At 37.8% G+C, this 18,472-nt stretch overlaps 1 protein-coding gene and 1 long non-coding RNA gene across 3 annotated transcripts in view; both read left to right on the top strand.

Annotated features, from left to right (window-relative positions):
* The window catches only part of HAO1 (hydroxyacid oxidase 1), a 46,344-nt gene extending 39,839 nt beyond the window's left edge, over positions 1 to 6,505 (top strand). The window contains exons 6-8 of one of the 2 annotated variants that reach the window (XM_003983770.5): positions 4,080 to 4,238; positions 4,350 to 4,419; positions 6,275 to 6,505. In XM_003983770.5, the coding sequence (XP_003983819.2) occupies positions 4,080 to 4,238; positions 4,350 to 4,419; positions 6,275 to 6,345 (300 nt within the window). In that variant the 3' untranslated portion in view covers positions 6,346 to 6,505. Of the gene's footprint in view, positions 1 to 4,079; positions 4,239 to 4,349; positions 4,420 to 4,572; positions 6,242 to 6,274 lie in introns of those variants that run through there. The other variant, XM_045053869.1, reaches the window with a different exon arrangement.
* Positions 6,506 to 14,494: 7,989 nt separating this feature from the next.
* Positions 14,495 to 18,034, top strand: LOC109498078. The gene is made up of 3 exons (XR_002154657.3): positions 14,495 to 14,557; positions 15,203 to 15,344; positions 17,480 to 18,034. It is a non-coding gene; the product is annotated as an uncharacterized LOC109498078 (long non-coding RNA).
* The last annotated feature ends 438 nt before the right edge of the window (positions 18,035 to 18,472 follow it).

Genomic DNA, 18,472 nt, shown 5'->3' with positions numbered 1-18,472 from the left:
TCCTCTTGAAGTAATTAGAGATCAAAATGACAGCATCAAATCAATTTTCAAAACCCATTGTACTGGAATATCTCAAACCGGGGTCCAAGAACAGATTCTCTGGAGTCTTTGAATTCTAGAAGCATTTTTTTCAATTTTTCATTTTTGTTTTGATGCTAACTGGACCTAAACTACCTTAAGCTTAAAAATATTCTTGGGTCGCCTATGTGGCTCAGTTGGTTGAGAGTCTAACACTTGATTTCAGCTCAGGTCTTGATCTCACAGCTGGGAGTTGGGCTCCGCATACATATATATATATGTATGACACTCTTTTCTTGTGAAAATGTTCATCTACAAAAAATTTTCATAAAATAATATTTGGGTTGTTAAGTCAAGTGTTTCCAAAATTGAGTCCTTGAGCACGTTCTATGAGATCCAAGATATTTTTTTTTTTAAGGGATCCATGTAATTCTACCTTTGAGATACGCTGATGTATCAGTTAGCCTTTGCCGTGTAAAGGCTACTTGGAAACCACTTGGAAAGTTACTGGCCAAAATTCAATAGCTGTTCTTTCATGTCACAATTTTGTGAGTTGGAAATTTGGGCTGAGATTGGCTAGGAGGTTTTTCTGGTCTCGGCTGGGCTCACTCAATATGCACATGGTCAGCTGCTGGGTTGACTAGGACAGGCTGGGGTGGGGTGGCCTCAGTAGGGACAGCTCTGCATTGTCTCACATTAGGTAGGTTGGTTCTCACAAGATGGCAGGTTTCCTAGAGGGTAATTGCAGACATGTAAGGCCTCTTCAGACTGAAGCTTAGAATAGACACATTGTAGCTTCTCTCTATTCTATTCTCTCTACATTCCATCAGTAAAAGTAGGTCACAAGGGTAATTCAGATGCAAGGGATGGGAAAATAGACTCTCCTATCCCCATGCCCACCGCCCCCCCCCATGATGGGAGGAGTAGAAATGTCACATTGCAAGGAAATGAAGTCCTATCCCCATGCCCACCGCCCCCCCCCCCCCATGATGGGAGGAGTAGAAATGTCACATTGCAAGGAAATGAAGTTAGGGAGGAAAATAATTGCAGGCATTCTTGCTATAGTAAATAGTTAAGCCTATAGGAACTAGTGATTTTCTAAACACGCTTAGTAGAAACCCCACCCAGGGCTTCCTGGTATGATGTATGATGAGTGGAGTGGGGTAAAGGGTCAGAGGAATATTTCCAGACAGTAATGTGAACTCTGGCTCTTTTGTTTTTAACTAAATCAGCTCTGATTTTATATGCTTTGTCTGTGTTCAATTGCTTTGGTTTGAGACCTTTAAAGGGTTCCACGCCCCAAATGTCAGCCATCAGGAGTATATTGATGGATGCTGTGGGAAGATAGAAAGGTGAGAGCTCCCTGTGAGTAGAAGTTTTGTGGGACAGGGAACATCCTGGAAAAGTGTGACGTCGGCAAGAATGGGAAAAAGTTTCATTGCAAGTCACAACCCTGTGGGATTCTTTTTGGCTCCCTTAGACCATCTGCATATTGGTTTGAATAAAGCAGGTCCTCAATAAAGTGTTTAGTAAGCCAGTGAATGGATGGATGAGTTAGCAAGTATATTGGGATTTTACCACATTTTCCCTTAGATTAATCCCACCAGAGGTAAGCCCACAATTAGTTGTCTAAAGAACCACTAAGGAAAGAAAAGCCAAAATGAATGGTCTCTGAGATGTGTAATAAGCTGAAAAAAGGAAACATAACAGTCATAAAATAGTGGATTTTTCTACTGTATATATTTATTTAATCCCCTCTGATCAGAATTATTCTCTGAAATATATACCCAGCAGAACTGTAGCTACTGAAAGAAAAAAGGGGGAAGACAGAAAAACTCAGCAGTGGATAGAACATCCTTGTCCACAGACACACAAAACACCAATCTGGGTTCCGTTATACAGCCCAGAATTCACATTTTAAGTATCCTTATTAGTTTCCTTTTAGGCCAGGTTGGGCATTGGAAATAACGTAAACAGACTTGATTTGCGTGACTTTGAAAATGTGTATTGAACCCAAGCTAGCTAATATTTTTCTTTGGTTTTGGTTTCAAATGGGGAAATACGCTTAATTATAGCTTGCATCATCTTTTGGAAATTGTAGCATTTATATGTTGATGTAACTTGCCTGACTGTAAAAGGACTATGTATAGGTAAAGGGGCATATGTAAATGGATCCAAAGCATGTTTGGCAAGGCAGAAAAGCCAAAAGGAAAAGGGGAAAATCACATTACCTGCCAAACACTTAGGGGCTGCATGCCAAAAGTTGCCTTCACTTCCTCCAAATGTGTAGCCGGGTTTGGTCTTCAGCCCTTTACATAAAACTCTATTTAAGTTTAGCCTCTAAAATTTCAGGGGAAAGTGGGAAAGGCTTTGAGTGATTTCAGTACAATTATGTCTAGGAAAATTGCACTCGAACACATAGTAGCTTCTTCAGCATACATTTTAGATGTGGATTGGGCTTAATTTTATACTTAAATATTTTGGAATAAATGTGGGTTATTTCTACAGATTTTGGCCTACAGGTCACCTTGTGAATTGTTTGCATTCTCAAGTGCAAAGATTTACATAAAAATAGACAACTGTATCAGCTATTAGGTACTAACTATATTGGCTATTAGCCAACTGTATTAGCTATTACCACATAATACTATGAGACAACAGATTCCAGACTCAGAGACTTAAATCTGCAGTCATTTATTCCCATGAAACTTTGTGTCAACTGGAAGGGGGCGGGGGCAGGCTGCTGATCTGGACTTGGTACTGGTTAGGTGGCTGTGCTCCAAATTTCTTGTCCAGCTGGGCTTAGCTGGGCTAGCTTTGCTTCCTGAATTCCTGAATATCTATTCTGGGGCCCCAGGAAAGGGAAAGCATTGCCCAGGAGGTTCTCCTCTCATGGCAAGTGGCACATGTGCCAGAGAAAGTTGAAATGTGTGAGGTTGTTTAAGGTCTATGTCCAGGAATGGCACTCTGCCACCTCTGCTCACATGTTATTGGCCAAAGTAAGTTGCAAGGCCAAGGCCAATGTCAAGGAGCAAGCAAGTGCACTCTGTTTCCTTTAGAAGGAAACACTGCAAAGTTACCTTGGAAATGGAGTGGTTTCAGAGTGATGTGAAGGATCAGGAACAATATTGCCATCTACCAGATCAACCTCTATGAGTCTCTTGTGTTCTTTGGTGCTGATATAAGTCCGTCATCAATTGCCAATCCAGATGAGGACCTTCAAGGTGCATGTGGTCTTGGTCCTTTTAAAGCAAAGAAGGGCACTGGTGGCTCAGTTGGTTAAGCGTCCGACTTCGGCTCAGGTCATGATCTCACGGTTCATGAGTTCGAGCCCCGTGTTGGGCTCTGTGCTGACAACTTGGAGCCTGGAGCCTGCTTGGGATTCTGTCTCCCTCTCTCTGTGCCCCTCCCCCACTTGCACTCTATCTCTCTTTCTCTCTCAAAAATAAATAAGCATTAGAAAATAATAATAAAATAAATTAATAAACAAACAAACAAAAAAAAAAACAAAGCAAGAAAAATATTTTCATGGAGATTTCCCTAATAGATGGCTAGATGCAAAATATATTGGATGAGGAAATCAGAGACTAGGTTTTTCATTAGTAGCCCTGCTTGCATTTTTATGTACCACTGCTTCCACAGACAATTAAGTATTAATTTTAACAATTGTTTTTCAACAGGTAAATAATATACAGAATAATTTACATGAACAAGATATTTCATTTGTTTTTATACATTTTATAAAGCATAGCTATAAAAGGTCATTACATGTATTAAAATTATGCTTATATTTTATTAAATCATGGTCTTTAAATTTGAAAAAATTTGAAAAAAGTCCAATTTTGAAATAAAAATAAGCCACTCAACTGAAAATTTAGTTGGTTTTTACTTACTAACATTTGCACCCTACTCTTTCAGGAGGGAAAAATTTTAGTGTTGATTCCAAACCTGCTTAACTTCTTTAATGCTAAATCCTGTCAGATGGTCAATGGCTGTGGAGATTGAGTTGGGTAACAACTTAACATACATACCGTCACATTATTGACCACTTCTCCCTACAGATTGATGCCTTGCCAGAAATCGTGGAGGCTGTGGAAGGGAAGGTGGAAGTCTTCCTGGATGGGGGTGTTCGGAAAGGCACCGATGTCCTGAAAGCTCTAGCCCTGGGAGCCAAGGCTGTGTTTGTGGGGAGGCCAATCATTTGGGGCTTGGCATCCCAGGTAATTGGAGGATGAAGAAAAAAATATATAAAACAGAACTACAGTGACATAAATGCATGAATTAAGTCAGACTGACTTACCCCAAAGATCTGTATCTTTTTACTTGCTTAGGGAGAGAAAGGTGTTCAAGACATCCTTGAGATCCTAAAGGAAGAATTCCGATTGGCCATGGCTCTGAGTGGTAAGACTGGCCATTCTCCTTTTCAACTTTCGTTTCTTCTTATGGGCTTTAGGCCAGGCTCCTTGGTGGAGAGAAGTAAACTTGAGGGGGAAGAAGATGGACTCATTTGGGCTGTAATTAAATTTGAAGTTGGCTCCATGTTTACATCTCTAGTGCAGAACCCTCTGAACAGAGAAGTGCTCAGTGTACACAGCCAGCAACAGTCGCTAAGCCTCTATCTTTGACAGTCTCACCAGGGATATGTTGGCGAGTGTGAGTACCTGAAGGGTGAAGCCTACACTATACTCTTCCTTATCTCATAACAAGTGAACAAAAAATCTAACTGGCTAGTCAACACCTTCACTGGGATGTCTAAGTGGCATCTCAAACTCTACCCGTCCCAAATGAAACCACAAACTTTTCCTATTGAAACTACTCCACCTGCAGACTCTCCGATCTCAGTTTATGTTAATACCATTGTTTCAAAAACCTTGAGTTATTTTTGACTCCTCATTTCCCTCACACCCTCACATCCACAGGACCTCTATCTGCAAAATGTTGTCAGAACCTAACCTCACTCGCTATTACAAGAGTTCCTCTGTGTTTCTTTCTGATCAGTCCCTCTCTCCCCTTGATATTGCAGGTCTGTCTGTCTGTCTGTCCTTGCCTACCTCACCCTCCCACCCTGATCACAGCAGTCAGAATGATCTCTTTACACATTAATTCAGATCATTCCACTGTTCTGATAAGGACCCTCCAATGGCTCTTGGTTTATTTACTCAGTGTAAATGCCAAAGTCCTTACAATGGTCTACAAGACCTTTATGTAGCTTGACTTCTGTCACCCCTCTGACCTCAACTCCTGCTGTCACCCTTGCTTATTCTGCCCGGGCCACATTTACCTCCTGCTGTTCCCTATGTCAGACATGTTTCAGCCTTAAGGACTTTGCAGTGACCATTCCATCTTTCCAGATGCTGTTCCCAGGTGTCTACATGGCTAACTGCCTCACGTCCTTCAAGTCATAACTTAGATCACCTTTTCTCAACATCCTGACCACCCTATGTAAAATGGCAGTCCATCCTCCACCCACCTGCTCAGCTTCCAGTTTTCTTTCCCTGTTACTATTTCATTCTTCTCCCACAGCACCTATCACCTTCTATAAACCATCTATCATTTCATTTACTTTTTAAATTATTTGCATCATGTATTATCTTTAGCTCTGTAGAATACAAGAAGCATGAGGCAGGGATCTTTATTGTATTCAATTCAGCATCCCCAGGGTTTACAGCAGCTCCTGGCACTTAAATAATATTTGCTGAAGAAATAAGTAAAAAAATAAAAAAAAATCACCTTATTACTAGTGGCTGTTTTGAATCTGACTCAGAATGGACCTTGAGATGCAAAGAATGACATTGAGTCCAATGATCAACTTTCAAAGGTAATGAGAGTTTCCTTTTCTGTGATCCATGTCACCCAGATTGTCCTCATGGATAGAATTCCTGAGATCAATGGTCTACTCCTACTGTGCTGAGCCTGTGTGGACACAGCCTCAGTGAGCAGCATGCCATTCTGTGAATCCTCACTCTGCATTTTAATTTGCTGCAGACATATCCTAAAAGAGAGCTTTCAGCCACTGACTCTCTATTAAATGTGGCAGAAAGAATATACTCTTTGTGTTAATAAAAATATGTGCCAGTCATTTTGTGTTAAGGACTGTTTAGGTAATAAAAATGGTCTCGTGCCACATAAGATTTGGCAAGCCTACCTTGAATCATAAACCTTACATTTGTCAAGTTTTACATTCCTTGGGAAAACGATTACCTGCCTGATTATTATTGCATTCATGTCATATTAAATGTATGCATTATTTTCTCAGGGTGCCAGAACGTGAAAGTCATCGACAAGACATTGGTGAGGAAAAATCCTTTGGCCGTTTCCAAGATCTGACAGTGCACAATATTTTCCCATCTGTATTATTTTTTTTTTTCCGGCATGTATTACTTGACAAAGAGACACTGTGCAGAGGGTGACCACAGTCTGCAATCCCCACTTCAATACAAAGGGTGTCGTTCTTCTCCAACAAAATAGCAATCTCTTTGAGCTCATTGCTTTTGACTTTTCAATGGGTGTCCTAGGAACCTTTTAGAAAGAAATGGACTTGCATCCTGGAAATATATTAACTGTTAAAAAGAAAACATTGAAAATGTGCTTAGACAACGTCATCCCCTGGCAGGCTAAAGTGCTGAAAAACAAAAGATATTCTTTGGTAAAATTGGAGGTAGCTACCACTGAGGTAAAAAGATAATGATCTCACTGTTTATTAATTTGCATTGTGTTTAGATATCCTTAAGCCGGGTTCTTAAGTTGTAAGCTCAGGTTCAAAAGGTTGGACCATGCCAGGAGAAACAGGAGATTTAGATTCCCAACACGGAGGAGGTAGCCCTTGATAGAATTGGGTCGAGCTGGTGGGAATATGTGACTTTCTGGATACTTTTTAACACCCTGACTTATGCTACTTCTTTGAACGTAGATTTCTGTTCACATCTTTAGTGCCTGCAGGTATCTGAATATTTTATGACATATATATATATATATATATATATATATATATATATATATATATACATCTTCTTAATCAGAAAAAATAAAGCATTTTTGAAAAGAGTGTATCTGGTCTATTCATAACAAGATGAAATTCAACCATTTAATCTCTGAACCCTAGTAACTGCCCTGTTCCCCCACTAATTCTCTTATACCTTCTAGTTCTTCTTTATTCTTTTGCTTCTTCTCCACTTAGAGTCATAAGCAGGGCCAGTTGCATAATTTATGAGGATTATGCCAGATGAAAATGTGATGCCCTTGCTCAAAAAGCAGGAAAATGTCCTTTCTTTCTTTCCACAGTTTTTCTCTTAACCTGTCGTGGCATCCTTTATTTGCTATTTAATGTCCTGTTTCCTTGGGTATGAGGTTACTTACAGAGCAAGTGTAGACCCTCACAGGTGCCTGAACACTGCTCTGTGATATGCTCTGACTCTCCGATGCCTGTTCCCAGGACCCAGCCAGAGGTGGACAGTGGCACTGTCAATGACAGGTGGGTGAGCCAGCTGCCAAGGACTCATTTAGGGGAGGTGGGCAGATGGCAGGAGATGGGACATCGTGTGATTCTAGGCTCCAAGCCCCTAACACGTTTCGTTGTCCCAATGACTTTTACTTATAAGACACAAACTCAAAGGTAAAATTATTAAGAATTTGAATCCAACAACCACAGAGCATTAAACACCAGTGTGAGGCCCCCTTCTGAGTGTGGAGGTACTGTGCAGCTGTACTGGCCTTGCGCTCTAGAAGCCCTGGTCATGTGACTTTTAAATTTGTTCCTGAAACCTGGCATTGGCAGATTAGTGGTAAACTTGGTAGCCAAAATAACTTTGAAATTTAATTTTTTGCCATCTCCCTGGTTGTTCAACCCCTGTGAAATAGTAAATGAAACAATGGATAGAATCACTAACTAAAAATACGATTTTTATGTTATGTTTTATCACTTTGTTTTATTATTCTCGAATCTCTCTCTCTCCCTCCCTCTTTTCTCCCTTTAAATGCTGGGCCATTCCCAAATACTATGATGGAATGTCATAGCTCTTTCTTTCTAAAATTATTGATTTAGTCTGATAAAAAAGAATCGTTTAATCTGATAGAAAGGAATAGTTACCCCTCAATATTTTCTCCAAATGCACAGAAGGAATATCATTGTCATATCATGTAACTGTCTAATGCCTGTACGATTAATGTTACTTAATAGGCATATAATAAGCACCTCTTTGATTCCCGCAACTGATTTTGAAATGCCTCTGCTGTCGGCAAAGAATGTCTACTTTGACTACATCATAGTATGTGGCCGAGAGGTAAAAATAAAAAGTTGATAACTTTCCCAGCAAATGGAGATCCACACATGGCATTCTAAGAAAATTTTATGCAACTTATGTGAGACTGGGGATTCGTGGTCTTAATTTTTGAATTTCTGGACACTTTTATGACCTCCTCAGCCATGCTACCTACTTGAATGTAGACTTTCAATTTTGCTATGGAGGTATAATATCACTGAAGCCTTTATGGTATATATTATTTCCATTACCAGAAAGATACAAAGTCATTTTTACTTTCCTTTGAGAGTGTCTCCAGTCCAGGTGTAATAATACTAATACTAAAGCTATCTGATGGCTGAGACAGAAATGGAGCATGTTGGTTGCATGTCTCCTGCTGAGAATTTGTTTCATGAACTTGATAGAAGTTCTCTGAAGAAGCCACATGACATTTCTGTTCTGAGTTTTCTGAAATATGTTGGGAAGGGGTCAAAGGGAATGGATAGTTGAATATAGGCCAACCCTGCTTTCCTTGAATGTCACTAATTTAATGTGCATAGTGCTCTAGAGTAGTATTTCTCAAACTGTAGAGTGTATCACAGTCACCCAGAGGACTGATTAAAACAGAGTGCTAGGGGGGCGCCTGGGTGGCTTGGTCGGTTAAGCGTCCGACTTCGGCTCAGGTCATGATCTCATGGTCCATGAGTTCGAGCCCCGCATCGGGCTCCGTGCTGACAGCTCAGAGCCTGGAGCCTGCTTCGGATTCTGTGTCTCCCTCTCTCTCTGCCCCTCCCCTGTTCATGCTCTGTCTCTCTCTGTCTCAAAAATAAATAAACCTTAAAAAAAAAAGAGTGCTAGGCCTCATGCCTATAGATTCTGATGCAGCAGGTCTGGGGAGGGGCTGGAAATCTGCATTTCTAACATACTTCCAGGTGAGGCTGATACGGCTCTTCTGGGCAGCACACCTTGAGAACCGCCCATCTAGTCGAGAAGGAAGCATCAAATCAGATTTGCCAGGCACATCATGTAATGAGCCAGTTGTTGGATGTGGACCACGCCCCACCTATAAAGGGCAACTTCTCCTTAGCCAATCGATTATTTTTGTTGAATCTTATTCCTTATTGAGGTAGAAAGTGCTTCCAGTGAGGTGTGTAGAGGGTTGAAACCTAAGTGCATAGGTGAATGTATTTTACATATACACCCTTACCACCACCACTACCACCCAGATCAAGATACTGAATGTTTCCATCATCCCCAAAAGTACCTGCTCTGCTAGAAGTAGACTTATGCTAACTTCCAACACCACAAATTAGTGTGGGCTGTTCTTAAACTTCGCATAAGTGAAACCTTACAGTGTATGCTTTTTGTTTTGGTTTCTTTTGCACCATGTATGTGAAGTCCATTCGTGTTGTTGAGTATATCAGCTGTTAGTTCTATTTATTGCCCTGTAGTACATCCAGTGTAGAAACTACCACAATTTGTCTCTCCATTCTCCTAGAGCTACTTGGTTGGGTTATTTGCAGTTTTTCTGCTGAAAGCCGATTCCAGCTAAATACAAGCACAGTATTATTTTCTGGTTTTTCAAGAAAGGAGCTAGACATCTATGTTGTTACGTAAACATTTTAAATGTTGGTGAATATTTAACATTTTGAACATTGAGCAGGTCATGTTAAACATGGTTGCGGCCCATGTCTGGCCCACGAGTCACAGGATCTCAACGCCTGTAACATCTTGTCCTCACAAATGTTTCCCTCATGGCTAAAATGCCTCTTATGCCCCTGTACAGAGTCATGCCTGAGACATGTAGCGCTGATGGGTGCCTGCCAGCAGAATTTCCCAGAATCTCTTTTGTTTAAGCTTACATAGATTCTGCTCCCTGGAAGATTGTGGGTGTGAAATAAACTTCCTTCTCTCCACCAGGCTTGGGGAGCCCAGGTTCACGGTCCTATAGGAATGAATTGAATGGTATTGATGCTTCTTAGCGTGCAGTTTGCAAAGTGCATCTGTGTCATTGCTGTGTTATTCATTCATTTATTTATCTTGCCAAAACATTAGCATTTGTGAAACAGCTTTAGAGGGTTGTGGTGGATTAGTACAGCATGAAAGGAAGTTGTGGCTTGTTCTCGAACAGGGAGAAAAGACTTTTCATTGTAAAATTCATAATCTATTTACTGTCTGATGGACTGTATTACATGTCAGTTGCATAGCAACAAAACAAAGTTTGTCTGTTTAGGAAAATCTGAAGGTTTCTTGTAACATAAAGATAGAGGATGCTTTCTGAACTTACATTTGCTTCAACACGCACTCTGTCACATGCCAATAATAGAACAACATCATGATGAGAGTTTATTTTAGGTAATATAAATGTTAACCCAAATGATGGAAGGCTATTATTATATGTTTATGTGATGGGAAATCTTATCTATTTTAAAAGATGCAATTTCCTGTCTTTATCCAAATCTAACTTGAGCAATAGCTGTCTTCTTTTCTCCCTAATGTGGTTGCCCATAGTTGGTTGGGAGGAATAAGAAATGTTTATTTTTATCCAGTTTATCTTTGTTTCTCCACTGATTTTTTTTTCTGAATATCATTTTAGATAATGAGCATAGGTTCAGCTGAAGATTTTCCAGGATCTTCTACAAATCAAGAATTGTGTTTCCCTGAATAATGTCAAAACAAGGGCTGAATTCAAGCAAACAGTGAATTTGATTTTGTTTGTTCATTTGATTCAGCATCACTGGGGAAGAGATTCTGACTTGGTTTCTCAGCTGTTATTCTCTGGTTAGATCATCCATCTTGAAAGCTGATTTGTTTTCCATTACAGTCAAACTCCTCAGTCTGTTTCTAAGAGTGGGATCTTCTCATTGATCGAGTTGTTTATGGTAATATGCTTCTGGTTATATGCTAGAGCCTCATTACTAACCTCACGAAATGGTCAGGGCCAACCTGCCCAAAAGCACTGGATTAGGATCCTGAAGATCTGAGTGACCTAGCAGAATGAAAGCTGTGAAATGAAGACATAGCATGGTGAACTATATGAGAACAGATCATGGATTATAAATTGGCATTGAAAGTCTTATTAATAATAATTATTAACAGGAGACATAAGGTAACAAATTCTGATATGTATTTTGTTTTCATATTATTTATTTTGGAAAATTAACATTTTTTTGGTGAAAAATCTTTAAGGATTTCAAACAATTCAACAGAGTAGAAGTAAGAATCATATATTTTACCATGTAGAGATAATTGTTACTTATGTTAGGTGAGTACTATTTCAGATATTGCTGTACCCATATAATAAATAGCAGTTGGATAGATAGAAACGGCTTCTATAGAATAGGACAACACAATACATTTTACATTTAAGTAAAATATTCAATCTAGTTGTACCTGAATTTAGTAGAAGAGAAAGTGAAATTGAAAGGAATTCTTAAAATTAAGGTAAATGCTTCTTTCAAAAAATAAATGCAGCATAAAAGTGCCTGTTCATCATATTTTTTAAATTATGAAAAACTTAATGGGTTGGAGTAATTTTTTGTTCTGGCATACACATGTTTCATTTGTAGACACTATCAGTCAACTTGTTGCTATAAAAAATGAAGAAATTATCCTCTTATACCTACTATCCTCTTTTTCTCTCCCTTGTCTCTCAACTTTCTTAATATATTATTAGTCTTATACCATCAAAATAGAAAACATCTTCCTATGTAACAATAATTTCCAAAATTGTTGAATTGAGCACAGGTGCAGCTGGAAAAAAAATAACATATTTATCAATAGGTTACCAGTTTCACAGCTGGTAGTGCCCAGGAAGAAAAGGCATTGAATGAACGGCAGCCAGACTCATGCTGCAGGGTGAATGAAACTCCTTTGGCATGAAGCCTGTGGAGAGGGTATTCAGGAGCCTGGAAAACGACCTTTAACTTTCTTTTAATGTATCAGTTTTCATTGAAATGGGTTTAATACTTACTACAGTATTCAGAGCTTCCACATTCCCTGGTTCTTGACTTTGATTCACGTGTTCTTGGTTTCCTGCATTTTTTTTGGAAATTGTATTTTCAAAAATAGCTATATTCCTTGAGTTTGTGTGTGCTTAAAACTCTGCTGCATGCTTTTACATTTGAATGACAGATGAATATATTTTGGGATCACACTTGCTTTTTGTAGACATTTTGGATTGCCACCTGGCATTGAATCTGATGTGGAGAAATGGACATGGGCTGGTTTTCTTCCCCTTGCTGTTTACTGTGTCCTCCTCCCAAAACAAAACAAAACAAAACAGAACAGAACAGAGCCTGGTGTCTGAAAAACTATTTCCTTATCTATGAATTTTAATAGTTTCAAGTGAGGTAATGTGACATATCACATGACTCAGTTTAAAAAGAGAACTATGCCAGGACACCTGAGTGCCTCAGTCAGTTGAGCATCTGACTCTTCATTTTGGCTCAGGTGATGATCCCAGGGTTGTGGAATCAAGCCTTGCATCAGGCTCCACACTACTTAGTGTGGAGCCTGCTTAGGATTCTCTCTCTTCCTCTCCCTCTGCTCCTCTCCCATTCTCTCTCTCTCTCTCTCTCTCTGTCTTTAAAACAAAACAAAACAAAACAAAATAGAACTATGCCTAGAATGCTGTTTTATTTTTAATTTAAATGTGAAAAAGCCAACTCAACCAATATCAACTATTAACATATTTTTACAGCACAGCCCTCTATTTTTATGTTAGCTTGACCAATAATGGTATAACAATAGTAATATCAGTGGTTATTATAAATTTTTGGACATTTGTTCCATTAAAACAAAGTTATTTAAAGATTCTTATTATCCAGTCCAGGGCTACTCCATGAATGTTCAATGAGGATGAAAAAGTTTTATACATGTGTTGTCTAATATAATAGCCATTAGCTACATATGGCTGGCTATTGGGCACTTGAAATATACCCAATATTAAATGCTTCAACTTTCTTTAATTTTGATTAATTTAAATTTAAGTATTCGCATGTGGCCTATTGGTTCCATACTGGATTGAATACATCTAGACATTCAGAACAACCTGAAGCATCAAAGAAACTTTATCTAATAGACTCAGGACCAAACTTGCTACCTTGTTACCCTGGGCAAGTGATATAAGGACTTTTCAATGCAGCTTTCCCAATTAAATAATAAACTGTTAAAGTAGCTCTTACCTATATGGCAGGGACATCAATTGTAATAATAAATGTAATATTGTTTTAAATTATTTTAAAGGAAAATACTCTTTTGATCTGAAGCAGCTTTGTGTTTTGTTTTTCTTATTAATCTTTCAGTTGTGGTTTATGGGAAGATCCTAAGAATTTTGCTTTAAAGTCTTGAATTTATGGCCCAACCCAGCCACTAGCGAGCATATCTTGAGAAAATAATCTTGAATGTTAATTTTCATATTGTAGGTGGAATAGTAATATTACTAGTCAATAAGATGTAATAATGAATAGTGACTCCCTTTGAAACTGTAAGGAATGATTATATATATATATATGTGTGTGTGTGTGTGTGTGTGTGTGTGTGTGTGTAAGCTATTATAAAAATAACAGTAATAAGAATATATGCCTTGTAGTGTAATGACTGATGTCTTGGAAATCTGAAAGGAATGAGCAAAGTTTGTTAGACATAGTGAAGTATGTCCTGTAGAGTAGACAAAATCCAGTATGCTAAATAGCCAACTGGCATTAATAAGGAGTCTTTCTCTAAGCAAATTTGGCATCTTCTTGATCCAGGAGCACAAATTTCTTTGCCATATGAACAAGTAGCATTGCCAAAGTCAAGAACACACTTTGGTTCTGATTTTCCTTTATTGTTGTTGATACCAGATTATCTGGTTTTAATATTAATGAGCAAACCTCTCAGATTTTTGGAAAATTTCTGAATAATAGTAGACAATAGGTTTAACATATTCAAGAATATGGTTTTGGTTTCAATATTAATTAACATTATAGCAATGCTTCTTATTTTAAACATTAATAAGCAATGACTTAAATTTTTGAGAATTTCTAAATAACAATAATTTAATATGTGTTATAATGTGAACATTCCTGTTTTAAGTAGTGATTTTTTATTTTCCTATTTTTTATTTATTATTTTTTAATGTTTATTTATTTTGAGAGAGACAGCACGAGCGACGGAGGCACAGAGAGAGGGAGACACAGAATCCGAAGCAGCCTCCAGGCTGAGCTGTCGGCACAGAGCCCGATTCAGGGCTCAAACCCATGGACTGTGAGATCATGACCTGAGCTGAAGTCAGATGCTGAACCAACTGAGCCACCCAGGTGCCCTAAAGAGTAATTTTTTTAAATGCACTAAAAAAGCAGTCAGGAAGAAACTCTTTTAAGATTTTCTTCAATAGTCTAACTGAGTAAGGTTTAACATTCACTATTTCCAGCACTCCAACCACACACACACACACACACACACACATACACAAAGGCAACAACCTTATAAACCAAGAAAATATTAGAAGATTCAGGCATTAGTAAACTGTTAATCTGCAAAAGAGAAGAAAAGTTTTAATTTATGTGATTATTAAATATCCGTGATTATGGCAAGGCAGTGTATATGAAAACCAGAATCCATAACTTTGAAAATGCAATCATTGGATCAACTGGTGGTTTTGTCTGCACAACTGCATAAACAATTTGCCTACTTTCCACTAAATTGACCAGATGCTTTGTTGTCATGTAAACACAATCTAAATGAAATCCACAGATGTCCCCCCACCCCAAAACCTTATTTTAGCTAAATGTTTCTTGGCTAATCTTATTCCAGGTCTGTTAACAATTTATCCAGCATGATTTGATTGGCTTTCACTTCTTTTGCCACCTCTTGTCCATCCTTTATTGATGCAAGTGTAAGTAAATAAACATAGAAAGAAAGGTCTTTGGAAAGCCTGACACTCCTTGTTGGCTCTTTCACAGGAAGGGCATGGTTAAAAGGGCATGGGAGGTTCATGCCCAAACTGCCTCTACATTTGAGATGCCTACTCTAAGGAGCTTCTCTCTGCCTCTAAATATCCTCTCTGTTAGCACCCCTACTTACAAAACGCTTCAAAGACTTCAGGTAAGTAAAAATGTAGCAACACATATTTTTTAAAGTTAATTAATAATGATATATGATGAATTAATTAAGATGATGTAGTCTCTAGTAATTTTCATAAATGTTCACATTCTTGTTGCTTATCCAAACCTTCCTGATGATGAAGGTTCACAAGGTCCTGGGATATTTTTTATCTTGCCCAATAGAGGGGAATGAGAGATGATAGAGCTGCAACAACAAGAGAAGACTCGCATCATGCAAGAATCAAATTCTCCATATCAATTTCAATTTATGTTATGGGCTGCTGACCCTTCTGAGTTTTTTAACTCTCATTCAGAAATAAAGCATACATCATGTTTTCTCAGTGGTCCAATCCAGTAGAAGAGACAACATTGTTTCTAGTATAGACTCATTTACATTTTTGCTTCCACCAAACTAAGAATTAAGAATGAAACTGAGAAATATGGGACCCTGTTAGAAAATGCTCATAATCATACCTTGTCTGCTATTGAAGCAGTTCAGTAAAATGAATAATTATGCTTGTTACTGGCTATCACATGATAACATATCAGTTACCAAAACAATATGTTATTAAAAAAAAAAAACTTTTAACTAGCTTTATGTGAAAGGTGTGAAGCATTAGGAGAGTGGAATTTTGTGCACATAACCTTTAATTTCCTAGAGGACCCTAGATGCCATCAGATATTTCTCTGAACATTGAGGTCATGCCATGATGAATACTGGAGTAAGGGATGCCATCCAGATCTCTGGGCTTGACACAGAGACCTCCTTCTGTTATGGCACACTGCTTTCTGCACTGCTCTTTGGTGCTTTGAATATTCATCTCAGAGAGGTCAGAGTTCTATTATCACTAACTGTAATACTTATTAACCCTTTAGTATGACAGAAATTCAGTGTCAAGAACAATAGACAGTATCTCTTGAATGTGTTCTTTCTACTCACGTAGCATTGCTTCCAGATCTTGCCACACTGAGTGCATTCAGGGGAAAGCAAACAATATGGTAAAGATGTCTGGACATCAAGTCATGCTTATGGAAGGTACCACAGTCTTGGGGTTCACATGATAATCTTTACTTTCTTACATGCTATTGAGTAAATACATGAGTAAACTTATGCCACATTGTCCTAAGTACAAAACAAACACCAATAAGGAAAAATCATGAGGAAATAGTGCTAGAAGCTAGATTTTCATGTCCATGAGAGCAATCTCTCTGTCTTGTTTTTGGTAGAATATTATCAGCACACTATCTGGAATTGTATTCGATAAATGTGTGTTAAATTAATCATTGAAGATTTGTTGGGGATATTATAGAGATTTTTTTTTTTAGAACCAACTCTGACATTCTGTGTTTGGCATCAGATATAGCAAATACTTAGTGAAATTTTATTTAGAAATTTAAAATTGAAGTATGTAATGGAAAATTCTAAGAATACTGATTTTACATGTATTTTATGATCATGAATAGCTATTGTGAAGTTGTGTTTTATTTTCAAAATAGAAATTAAACAGGAGATATTATACAATTAAGAAGTATAATTTTCTCAAGGATATATTTCATAATTTCAAATTTTTTTATCACATTTTATAATAAATAACTACCAAACTGAGTTTGATAAATTGTTGAAATGTCGCAAAGTCATAGAACTTTAGAGTTGCTTAGAATATGTCAGATCATGTGGCCAAATATTAGATGTATTTAGTAGGCAAGCCCTATGATCCACTCTGAATAATGACTCTATAGCCAAATAAGTTAGGTGATGTAGGTGTGCCATATCTCAATCATGCAATAGTTGGACCCTAAAACAGGGTGAGTAATTAATATTTATTTAGTCCTTCTGAGAAAATGAATTTTTGTTTAATCATCCTAAAAATGTCCCATTGAGATTTTATAACTCATGACACTTTATTGGAAAAAACAAAACACAACTTGAATTAGGTCAAGCAAAAGGAGGGGTTTTTAAAATCTCACTAAATCATAAGAAGTGTTAAACACCAAGCCACAGGAAAAACATGAGTACAGTTCAGCCTTGAAAAACTTGGGTCCAGGAATTTGAAAGCAACAAGGACTCATCTTGCTTTTTTTTTTTTTTTATTTTGGTTCTCTCAGAATGTTGGCTTTATTGCTTTCTCACTGCAGATAGGCAACTTCCAGATGATGGGTCATATGGCTACCTGTTGCTCACTAGATTCACATCTCTTGGCTCTGCTACCAAGAAGAATTCATGCTCTTGTTCCAGCTCCAATTCAAGATTATCTGAGAGCAGAATGCTAATTGGGCCACTTGTGCATTCCTTGACCAAACAAACATGGTTAGAGAAAAGGTCCAGTAGGAACATAAAGCCACACTGAACCTCAAATGCTGCAATACAGAGAAGAGAGAAGAAAAGAAGTGCTGCTGTTTCCAGAGTAAGGAAGTTTAATTGGGAACAAAACAATAAGTGTTCCTTTTAGAAACAAATGCTTTCGTAGTATAAGTTTATCCCATGCAATATTTGTTACATACCTATCTCAAAAGATTATTTGTTTTTTTATCTGATATTTGATTTCAACTTGGCACTTTGTTTTCTTTGTGTGTGTGTGTGTGTGTGTGTGTGTGTGTGTATGCGCGCATGCACTAAATTTGTGCACATCTTTACAAATTAACAATATTTTATGGTCATATTTCAATTAAAAAATAGAAACAGGAAACATATGAGTTATTTGACCTTAATCTTATGACATCTGAAGGGTACACAATCAATTGGCAACTGGGAAATTTGATGCAGGCCAGAGATTGCCTCGAATCCCACTGTGAGCAGTGTGTTACTTTGTTTGCTTGACCATGCATCAATGATCCAGAACCATACTGTCAGTTTAAGACCACAGAATGTTTGATGGAAATTTAACATGTTATTTCAGAGCTAGTGTGTCCAGTCTTGCAAATTTAACTTCTTGATTGCTTTATTGTTGAAGTTCATAAATTAATCATATAAACTTAAAGTTGAGTCTTGTGGTTTAATAAGACACATCTGCCTATTAATGTATCTCAAGTCTTATGTCAAAGACATCTAGTTACTTTTGTGGAACCAGGTATTTTCCATAAACACTTTGTGTATGTCTATAATTAATATAATAAATGGGGCACTTGGGT

The sequence above is a fragment of the Felis catus genome, chromosome A3 (genome assembly GCF_018350175.1).
Source record: "Felis catus isolate Fca126 chromosome A3, F.catus_Fca126_mat1.0, whole genome shotgun sequence".
Lineage (NCBI taxonomy): Eukaryota > Metazoa > Chordata > Mammalia > Carnivora > Felidae > Felis > Felis catus.
This window is presented reverse-complemented; position numbering and strand designations above follow the sequence as displayed.